The sequence below is a fragment of the Phalangium opilio genome, unplaced genomic scaffold (genome assembly GCF_054372755.1).
Source record: "Phalangium opilio isolate 3A_F unplaced genomic scaffold, DU_Popi_V2 ptg000077l_1, whole genome shotgun sequence".
Classification (NCBI taxonomy): domain Eukaryota; kingdom Metazoa; phylum Arthropoda; class Arachnida; order Opiliones; family Phalangiidae; genus Phalangium; species Phalangium opilio.
Genome location: NW_028324185.1, coordinates 1,669,476 through 1,680,975, shown reverse-complemented (window position 1 = coordinate 1,680,975; position 11,500 = coordinate 1,669,476). Strand labels below are relative to the sequence as shown.

The 11,500-nt window shown below is 39.3% G+C and overlaps 2 protein-coding genes across 2 annotated transcripts; one reads left to right on the top strand and one right to left on the bottom strand.

The window, feature by feature from the left end:
- Positions 1-384: 384 nt before the first annotated feature.
- On the bottom strand, positions 385-2,610 carry LOC149656720 (uncharacterized). Its single transcript, XM_089844548.1, has 4 exons — positions 1,444-2,610; positions 1,312-1,389; positions 878-1,191; positions 385-826 (listed from the first exon to the last, which is right to left on the bottom strand). The coding sequence occupies exons 1-4, from the start codon at positions 2,608-2,610 to the stop codon at positions 385-387; spliced, it is 2,001 nt and encodes a 666-aa protein (XP_089700674.1).
- A 950-nt stretch (positions 2,611-3,560) lies between these two features.
- Positions 3,561-4,196, top strand: LOC149656719 (uncharacterized). Its single transcript, XM_089844547.1, has 2 exons — positions 3,561-4,048; positions 4,124-4,196. The coding sequence occupies exons 1-2, from the start codon at positions 3,561-3,563 to the stop codon at positions 4,194-4,196; spliced, it is 561 nt and encodes a 186-aa protein (XP_089700673.1).
- The last annotated feature ends 7,304 nt before the right edge of the window (positions 4,197-11,500 follow it).

The following is an 11,500-nucleotide window of genomic DNA, read 5'->3' as shown; positions in this document are numbered from 1 at the left end:
CAGCAATGTAAGGGTTATTTGCCTCCTAAAAATTTATGGGAAATCACAGATACTCCCCCTCTTACGCCAGATTCAATAAACAGATGCATGTCTGGATCTTTAAATAATTCCAGTTTCACCTTGCTCATTTTGAGAGCAGCCATCCATGACAACCCCGGTCCGGTATATGTTCTGTAGAGGGGTGAAAGGTTGGGGGGGGGGGTTATACTACGTTAAAGCAAAAATATGAGGGGTAATATACCTATTACAATCAATTCCGTAGTTATCGCTAATCATCGACCTAAAATTTTCAAATACATCCGCCAATTGGAGTGTATCAGCTTGCACGTAAAGATCATGATAATCACCTAGGAGTTAGAAATTTCAAAATTACTTGAAATTACTTCAATTTTTTAACTGAAGAGAGCGGTCTATACCTAAAGTTTTCAATTGAAACACACTCCACACTTTAAGTGCATGATTATAATCCTCATCGCTAATATTTTCTCCTGTCAGTCTGTTAAAAAACTTATCCTTTGAGGGTAATCTGGTTTCGTTGAATTTTTCAACATCACTTATGTAATCGTAACAGTAAACCTGTTTACGTAGTAGTAACTCAGCCTTCTCCTTTTCATAAACTGAATTTAAAATTTTGAAGGAGGCTAAACCACCTTCCGCTAAATTTTCTACTAACGTTTGTAAACTACTCGGCATGAATCTATACGTATCTAAAAACCTTAAATTCCCTAAAGAAAAGGAGATATAGGTCTCGGAATTCGATGGGATACATTGTATACGCTGGTTTTTATACATCCTTATTTTCTGCATTAAAAGATGACCATCATACCTACGAATTATGTATTAGACGCTTATAATAATAAGTGTGAGTATTAATTACCGCGACATATTATGAAGTAAAACGGGGATGTAGTTAGGCAGACGAAGCTTTAAATTACACGATGAATGTGCACTACCCCTATATTCACCAGTTATGTGCGAGTGATCGCGAACAGGTTGGTTGTTTAAATCATCAACATAAAGTTCACCACATATGTAACAAGTTGTAGAAAGTTGGAACGCGAGTTCCTGTTGAGGGGATAAAGTTATAGGTACAGGATTACTGAGTTTCTCCTGTATAATCTCATCCTCCACTAGCAAGGAATCGATGTATTTTTCTTTCCCCTCTATATGTAACGGGTTTAGCCGGAACACCTATATCGAACCTTAATCTATAAATAAAACACGTCGGAGTTACCTGAATTAAAAATATCTACCATTAGACGGGACAACGATGTAAGAAAACCCTGAACAAATATGCTCCGAAAGTTTTACTGTAGCAGAAAGAGATTTTTCACATAAATCCGCTTTCGCCAGTACCGATTCAAAATCGGCGTATATCGACCATGGAACCTAAAAATATTATGGGTGAAGATACGGTCTTTCAAAATAATCGACGGAGTTTACTTTTTCTTGAAGCTCGTATTTATCGAATTGTAATATATTGTCTTCAGGCATTTCGATCTTTTGTGGTGAATAAACCGAACACTCCTTCACATGTTCATCACACCTTACTTTCGCATTGATACCGCTAAATCGGTGTAGACAATATCTACAATAAAATGAAGGTCCCTTGTGTCTCGCGAAACCGGATAAAAGACGGTCAAGATCGTCAATTACACAGTAATGTTTCATTTTTCCTTCACCGAATAGTAGTAGGTCAATTTGTCGTCCTTTTTCGCATTTATTGTCAGAGATGTATAGTGGGAATATATTTTCCTCATAACCAAAGACATTTATAGAAAGATTATTTAATTCCTCAAACTTTCTAAGTCTCACGGAGTTTAATTCAAAGGGGAAGGTTATATTTGAAGTATTGAGCGAGAGTTCGTATCGTTTATATTTAGAAACCCGTTCTTTGTTATGCCCTGACACGGGATGTAGTTTAGCTAAGATACTCCAAAGAAAGCACTTATCGTCTTTGTTTTGAATGTTTATAAAACACTTTTTAGCAGAAAGTTTTTTTGGTAATTTAATGTACGTTCCACCTATAAGAGGTTTATACGAACAAATGTTCAATTGAATATAAATTAAGTTTTTGATTTTCCACCCTGACCCCTGATTTTCAAACGCTTCCATTGAGTTTAAAATTTTTACTATGCATCTCGTTAATTGACCGTGGATTGCATCCATCATCATAGTGGTTTGGGTTAAACTGCGGAAATATGGTTCACACTCTACTTCATCTGTCGAGTTCGCTAATTGTCTATAAAATTTGACTTTAGCAACTAAATACCACTTAATTCCCTTTTTCTCCTTTAAATGTTTTTTAAGATAGTTAATTATTTCCCCTCTGTACTCGTTTATCAGAGATATAAAGTCGAGCGCGTCATTACCGTCAAAACGCGCCAAGAAAGCAGCACCCCCTAAAACGTTCATTGTTTCTATTCGAGGGTCGGTGTTCAGCTGTGTATTCGAGTTTTGTTGGGAGGTACTAGGAATAGGGGAAGAGGGGTGGGAAGACGTTTCTGTTGCAGGTGCATCCGCTGTTACCGACTGTGAAGTTCTCGAGGTAAATGGTACCGAATGTGTTGCAGGGGAAGATAAATTTGAGACTTCGGGGTGTTTTTTCATGTGCCTTGTAAAAAGATAGTGCCGTTTAAAAGTTTCCCCGCAAATTTGGCAAACTAAAGACGTCTTTTGATGAGTTTCTCGCTCATGCCGTAGACGGTTACAGTCTTCTTTAGTCCCATTATCTCTGTAAACTAAATCCCCCCCTCTTTAGAAATAACACTATTTCAAATTGACCAGGTTATTGTAGTTTCTGATGGTGGTGGTGGTGGTGTTGGAATTTTTATTAATCTAGTTTCAGGGCCATGGAAAATGATAATGACACTCTTGAAACCCTGAAAAAACATGGATTCGCGCCTGTTCCTCGAACAGGTAGTCTCCTCTGCCCTCACTGCGAGGGGGGCTTAAACATATGCCTGGTGACGGCCAGTTAGATTATTTCTGCACCACTCGGAACTGCGTGAAATTTCGACGATGCGTTTTAAGCCAGACGAAAAAGGTGGTTTGGAAGCCACGCGAGCTACATCCCGTCGACTGTTGGATGTGAGAAACTTTTGCGAACACTGTGGAGAGTTCAAATATAAAATTAGGGGCGAGTGTCCTTGTCATGAATGGCGAAATTCTGATTGCGATGATTCGCTGGAAAATGTAAAAAAATGGTTAAAGGAAAATATATGAAATTATGGATCATTAATAAAATATGGTTTATTTCTTGTTTCGAGAAAAAAATCACTTGTCATATTTTAATGTAGTTGTATATAACGCTATGGTAATTAGTTCTAGGAATCTTGTATATAATGTGATACTAATTAATTGAGGGACGCATTTCAAGGGAGGAGGATGAGGCGAACGTTAGTCATTCCTCTTGAAGTCGTGGAAAGGTTAGAAGCAGCTAGAAAAACGAGAAAACGTAGAGGGGTGAAGGGTATTTCTTTGGATTCTTATAAGTCCTTATTAAGAACATTAAGTTCAAAAACACCTCGTATTTTACATAAAACTAGAAGAAATCATAAATGAAGAATTTTCCTGAACTCGAGAAACTCTACCATGATATAGCAAACGCCGGAAGCTACGCTGGTGTAAACCAACTATATAGATCCGCTAAGGATAATGGGATAAAAGTAACTCTAAAAAACGTGAAAGATTATTTGAAGCACAATGATGTGTATACCCTTCATAAACCAGTTGTTCACAAATTTAAGCGAAATCGTACTTTAGTGTTTGGAATAGATGAAATTTGGCAATTAGACTTAATGGATCTAAGAAACCTATCACGCGAAAACCGGGGTAACAATTACATCTTAGTATGTGTTGACACTTTCAGTAAATACGCATTTTTAAAGGCGTTGAAAAATAAGAAAGGCGTGACGCTTGTTAAGGCATTTAAGTGCATACTTTCCAATTCTAACAATAGAGTCCCACGTCTCATTCACGTAGACAGGGGGAGTGAATTCTACAACCAAACTTTTAAGAAATTCATCCATTCTCGAAAAATGAAATTGTACTCTACAAGTACAGATACAAAGGCATCAATTTGTGAGAGATTAATAAGAACGTTAAAGGCACGTATGTATAGATATTTTACGAAATCGGGTTCTAGGAAATACATTCATATCTTAGATAAACTTACTTCCGCCTATAATAACTAGCATCACAGAGCAATTAAGATGAAGCCAATAATGGTATCCTCTAAAAATTCGAAAGAGGTGTGGTTAAACTTGTACGGCGATCATGACTTTTCCCCACCCACCGATTATCAGTTTGATGTTGGTGACATTGTACGGATTAGCAAGACTAGAGGGGTGTTTGATAAGCGCTATCTACCATTTTGGTCAGAAGAACTTTTTAGAATAATTGAACGTATCCCTAGGACCCCGCCTGTATACCGGTTAAAAGATTTAAACGAGGATAAAATTGAGGGAATTTTTTATGAAAGTGAAATTCAGAAAGTTGGGAAAGATCTTAAGAACTGCACGTTTAAAATAGAGAAGGTTTTAAGGAAAAGAAAAACAAAGAATGGTGTTCAATTATACGTTAAATGGTTGGGTTACCCCGAATCTTTCAATTCGTGGATTTTTAGTAACGAGGTTACAAAAACATAGGTACCTCTCAAATCCATCTCATTCATCTAAGGGTCATGAAATGGATACGTGGTATTTGAAATTTATCCACCCCTCAGCTTGGTTAGTTACAGGGAGTTCGCAAAGTGGGAAGTCGGAATTCGTTTTCAAAATCTTAAGAAACCTTGAGAACAGCATCACGCCTAAAATACAACGAGTTTGCTATTGTTACGGGGCCTATCAGAGTAAATTCGAGGAATTGAGGAAAGTGGAACCCCTTGTAGAATTTCACAATGGACTCCCTCAAAATCTAGATGACTTTTTCGATCCGTCTATTAACAATTTAATAATAATAGATGATTTAATTAACGAGTCCAAAGATAATGTTAACATCGGAAATTTATTTATTAGAGGTTGTCATCATAATAGTTTATCAGTCATATTGCTTTCTCAAAATTTATTCAAAAATGGGAAAATCATGCGTGATGTTTCTTTGAACTCCCATTACATAATTTTAATGCGGAATCCTAGGGATCAGGGGCAAACAAAATATTTAGCGAATCAAATGTATAGTCACAACCCCAAACATTTAACCAGTGCATTTCACCACGCTACTTCGAAACCTTACTCCTATCTTATCATAGATACCCGTCAAGAAACACCCGATCTGCTTAGGCTGAGAACTAATTTTCTAGAGAAAGAGTCGATGATATTTTACATAAATGACGGTGGTTTTTCTAAATGATCAGCAGTATGAGACGGTACAGCACCTTAGACGGTCACCCTTTGAGGGATATTTCTCATCCTCTTTCTAACCCTCAAATAAAATCCGTGTGTGAAATCTGCTTAAATATAACGAAAGGGAACGTTGTTCTTCCAGTGAAAGTAAAAATAGATTTAAGCGGTATAAAAACCTAATTAGAAAATTATCAAAGCGGAGAGTTTCACTAAAGGACAAACGGAAAGAACTTTCTAAATCACAAAACGGGGTTTTCTCCCATTACTGAGCTCCTTGTTACCCTCCATTGTAAACGGGATATCAGCCCTACTCGGTGTAAAATGACATCCCCACGACCTATGGTTTTAGTACCATATGGACAATTGGAGTCAAACAAGAGTGTGTTGGATAATCGAATGACAGCGTTAGATCGTGACATGTATGATATATTGAGGGAGACAGGAATGTCCTCCCAGGAAAAGGCTAAACGATACATGAACCTGCTAGAAAATTTCCTACATAATAAAAGCAAAATGCAACCAGATGTAGTTCATGTCGATAACCTTCCATCCCAGATTCCGACCGCTACAACACAATCACCACATCAACCAAATCTAAACATAATACCCAATGTTAAGCCACGGACGGCAACCCCACCTAATAACAACGCTGTAACAAGAACTCCAACATCTGAAACAGCTTTAAAAAAGAAAAAGGGGAAAAAATCACTCAACGTGTCTCGAAAGCCTAAAATTAAAGCAGGAAAAACGAATGAAACCAGTAAATCACCATTAAAATTATTCGATGATGCACTAAATAATTCCGAATTATCACCAAGTTACATCCTCACAAGGAACAGAACGAAATTCAAGAATTCAAAATGTAGTGTGATCAAAAAACCTATTGTAATCAACTGGAAAACATTATAATAAAACTTTGAAATTCCTAGAAATTCTTCCTTCCAAATTAAAATACCCCTCAATAATGTTATCAATCATCAGACTCTTATTAGAACAACTGTTATCACTCTTACAGGGGGAAATATATTTCCAGACAACATTCCTCCTCAATGTCCCCCCTCCCCCTATTAAAACAGATGTTGTTCGATCGTACGCAAAGTATACACCTATGGACACTCATTCTCTAGTAGAACGCGGAAGTATATTACCACCTGTCTGTCCCCCTGTCTGACCCCCTCCCTATCCTTAGGGATAGTATACCTAAGTGGGGCATCCAACTCGTAGGAGTCGTGACTCCCCATAGAAATAACATTATAACTCTTGACTCCCCATAGAAGAAGACTCCCCATAGAAATAACATTAACTCCTTAGAGATAGTATACCAAAGTGGGGCATCCAGCTCACCTGGGAGTCGTGACTCCCCATAGAAATAACATTAACTCCCGACTCCCCATAGAAATAACCTGGACTCCCGACTCCCGGGTGAGCTGGATGCCCCACTTTTTACCTACTAATATTCTTCATAACATACGGCCTTCAGCTGAAAATGTTCTTCAGCATCATTTTGAGCCTTTGGCAAAAAAAATCTTCAATCTTGTAAAAAATAGGCCAAATGCCAAAGAAATACTTTCACTGCTACGTCAAAAGGAAGAAGTGACCTCAGTGGACGCATTTAAAAGTGAGCAAGGAAAAATTATTAAAAGTGTAAATCAATATTTTAAATCTGAAATCAATTCTAGTAATGGAATTGAGAGCTAGCATTCTATTACTTCCTTGCGCGTTTGGAGAAAAAGTGAAATATCTTTACACGACTGGAGTAAAGAGTTTTATATATTTAAAACCCCTCATATAAACTTCACGCCTACGAAATATTTATTTTTAATTTTATTTTTCAGGATCCAGAAAAGGTCACCCCAACGCTTTGTTTTCAGAATGAAGACCTCTTTACATCATTAGTCGATGTTGAAATAGAAAAAGTGATATTTGAAGTTGTTTGTATAGAGCATGGCGTCGTTTCCCTTTAAGCAGGCTACTACGCCTTTCAACTGAAATACGAAGCAGCTCTAAAAAAGACATTCGAGTATATACAAAAAATCGTTTTTAAAATCGATACAAGGAAAATTTCTACACCAATAATTAACTTTTTTAATCAGATGTCTTTGTGATTAATGTTTGGTTTATTTCAAGTTTAACATTTCACGTAAAAATGCCAAATTTTGTACTTAATATTCATAACGATTAAATTTTTTTCTGTGATCAAATTTGTCGATTCGTTCACATACAGTATTTAGTAGACAAAATTATTAATAATATTGAACAAAATTTCACTCATAATTACACAAATTCCTGTTCTTAATTGGATGAAACTTTGATCAATATTGCACAAAAGTATGATCAATATTGCACAAAAATATGATCAATATTGCACAAAGCTGTAATAGCGCGCTTCTCACTGAAACCCGAAAACACACGACTACGTAATTTTAGTGAACTCAATATATTTATTATAACATTAATCTGGTTAATTTATATATACAGTCCGTTAGTAAATAAATAATTAAATAAACAAGTAACAACGTTAATCGATCTAACAAATATTATTAAATGCTTCTGAGCCCGGTACTCCTCCAACTGCCCTGATTTCCGGGCTACCTTTGAATTATATCCCCTCGGGCCTCCGGGGATCAGCCAATCCGAGGGCGAGCAGACGACAGGTCCAGGGTTCAGCTTTCTGGGCCGTCTAGCGGGGAACTCTGGTATCGGTGTAACTTGCTCCATCTGGTGGTGAACCCGGGTAACGGGCTCCCCGTTACATCCTCCCCCTCTGCAAAAAAGAAGCAGCGGCCCCGGGTGAAAGGGGAAACAGCAGTGTAAGGCCGCTGGGAGTATCTGAAAAGAAATATTAGGGAGGGAAGCCCCACCCAAAACCAGGGAACCAAATTCAAAAAACTCGGATGGACCACAACTAAGGATTCAAGGGGAAAACATATTTATTAGGTCCCGATGGGGACAAGGGAACATGCCCACTTTGGGGAAGGAAACCAAAAATAGCCAGTGTGGCATACAAATAATCAAAACAAACAAAGAATATTATGTGTGTTAATGTTGTTTTTTTTTTGCTGGTCTTAAGTAATCCAAAATAATGATGGTGGCTGAAACCACGTTTTCGGGAACATTAACTGTCTAAACCTAAAGAGGGAACTACACTGGGTTCCACTCAAACAATAAAAAAGGGAATGTTACAAATATGGTCAATATGACCCAATTATCGGAGAATCCGGGAAAACAACGCTTAATCCGAATACCGGAATAACTTTTGAGAAGTGGACCATAAGGTAGCGGCCACCTCCGCGACCGGTAACGCCTTGGCCTGCGCAATCCGTTCAATTACGGTCAATGCCAGTCCAGGGGACGGCACAGCTGGGGAAGCTCGGGTCAGGGAAAACATCGGCGCCCCTGACTGCGCTAGCAGGCGTTCTACCGGGATACCATGTAGAAATCTCTTCATAAACTGTGGATCCATGGCCGGGGATAGCGCAAGATATAGACGTGGGAACCGGGCAAGGAATTTGTCAGCACGTCACGACCGCCGGAGAAATTCAATAATATGATGACGTGTCCGGGAGGGAGTTCCTCACCTAGCATGCGGTAGCATGTTCTAAAGACGTCTTTGTCCTGTCGCCCTTCTCGGCATTGTACGAAGACTGGGTAGTCATAGGTTGCGGCGAGGCTCAGCTGGCGCCGAAACGCCTGACATTGAATCTCCGGGGGACAAAGTTCGATGACCCGGGATGCATCCAAGCCAATGGCGCCGATCGCGCGGCCCTTGGAAAAGGCCAGGGCATTGATTAAATCTTGTTCGATGCGCTTGTTCTGTAAATACGCCTTAGCGTACAGGGGCGGGATGCCCACCGCACCGAGAACCCCGGAATTTGCTAAGACGGATTGAATGAACTCCACATTGAGTTCATCCGGAATGGCACCGAAGTGAGATATACATCCTTTAAAACCCTCCGGGAAGCGTTACGGGAGGGCACGGACGTGCCGGGAAAAATTTTTCAGCACTGTTCCAGTCCGGGAAGCGTAACATGTGAGTGAACAAAAGATGTCCACGTAGCGTGGAGGTGGCACCACTTCATATTCATTGTTCGTCAAATTATCGTCTATAATCGGGAGGACTAGAGCCTGCTCCTCCACTGATGGGGTAGGGGAGGCAGTCAAACCCGTTATTTCGGTTGATGTAGTACCTAAAGCTTGAGCGCCTGCCACATCCTCCGTTTCCTCGGTAATCTCAACTATCAATGTTGATATCGTAGCTGACGCTTGGGCGGCGTCCACGTTCTCAATCTCTCCGGTAATTCCTACTACCTCTGGTAGTATAGTCTCCCCGGTAATTTCCGCTACTAATGGTCGAGTTGGCGTGTAGCTCGGGATGTCATCTTCGTCGCTCGACGAAGCCTCCATAAGGCCAAAAATTTGGGCCCAATAAGTCTTTGGGCGTGAACTGGCCATGGCCTGAAAAAGGTAAAAAGGTGGACTATAGACAGTTAGTCTCATCACGTTTTAATCGACAGTATGGATTTTAATGGAAATCAAATCTTAGTCCGACTGGTCGTGCTTCACCATAGAGCATGGCGAACAATCTCAAACGGGGGATACGCAAACGGTTGGGGCTTCATGCTGAAGTTGCGCATGCCTAATAGGCGGGCTTGGTCGCGATGGGTACCAAGAAAAGCCGCAATTTGTTAGTACGACCGCAATTTTTCTTTTATCGGTTCTGGTGTGTAATAATATACATCCCCAATTCGACCTCCGGAATCCTTTCTCAAAACTATTTCCCTTTTCCACCCATATCGAAAAGGAGCCATTAACAAATCATCCTGATCCACTGTCCTCAACACCGGGTCCTTTTGAATGCCACGATTCCGCCTTCCCTCCCCGGAAGGACCTGCCACCGCTAGGTCTACCCCTTGCTCTTCCTGTTCCTAAACTCGACCCCGCCGTCGGAGATTATATTCCCGCCGTGGTATCGGGGTGGGAACCGAGTCGTTATCTACTGGAATGTTAAGATTCGGAACGGGTACATCCGGTTCTACATCCATCGAGATTGACGACCTATCGACAACCCCTTCTGCCTGGTTTTGACGAGGCCGCAAGTCATACACTCGAACGGGCCCCGTATCTCAGATATTTTCCTGACCGTCCCGGGAATCTGCCTCAGTAAATGATCTTTCGTCCGGTGTTGCAACCAACTCACGCTCTGGTTCATCTCCTGGGTCTACATCGTTCTCCAGTTCCTGTATTACCGGTAGGATTTCAAACTCCGTGATTTCCTGGGTTTCGAGGACCACTGAGTTCAACAGTAGTTTCAACTGATTAATATGCCAAGTACCGGCCAAAGCACCTGACTCCAAATCCATGATAACATAGGAAACTGGGGATATCTTCTCGACAACCCTATAGGGACCCTCCCAAGCTGGAGCTAACTTGTCGATTCGTTCACATACAGTATTTAGTAGACAAAATTATTAATAATATTGGGAAAAATTTCACTCATAATTACACAAATTCCTGTTCTTAATTGGACGAGCCTATGATCAATATTGAGCAAAATTTCACTCATAATCGCACAAACTTCTGTTCATAACTGGATGAAACTTTGATCAATATTGAACAAAACTATGATCAATATTGCACAAAACTTTGATCAATATTGCACAAAAGTATGATCAATATTGCACAAAAGTATTATCAATATTGCATAAAACTATGATCAATATTGCACAAAGCTATGATCAATATTGCACAAAAGTATAATCAATATTGCACAAATCTATGATCAATATTGCACAAAACTATGATCAATATTGCACAAAACAATGATCAATATTGCACAAAACTATGATCAATATTGCACAAAACTATGATCAATATTGCACAAAACTATGATCAATATTGCACAAAACTATGATCAATATTGCACAAAACTATGATCAATATTGCACAAAAATATGATCAATATTGCACAAAACTATGATCAATATTGCACAAAAATATGATCAATATTGCACAAAAATATGATCAATATCACACAAATTTATGATTAATATTGCACAAAACTATGATCAATATCGCACAGATTTATGATTAATATTGCACATAGTTCTGTTTAAAATTATACAAAATTTAAGGCAGATTTGCACAAGTTATTAATG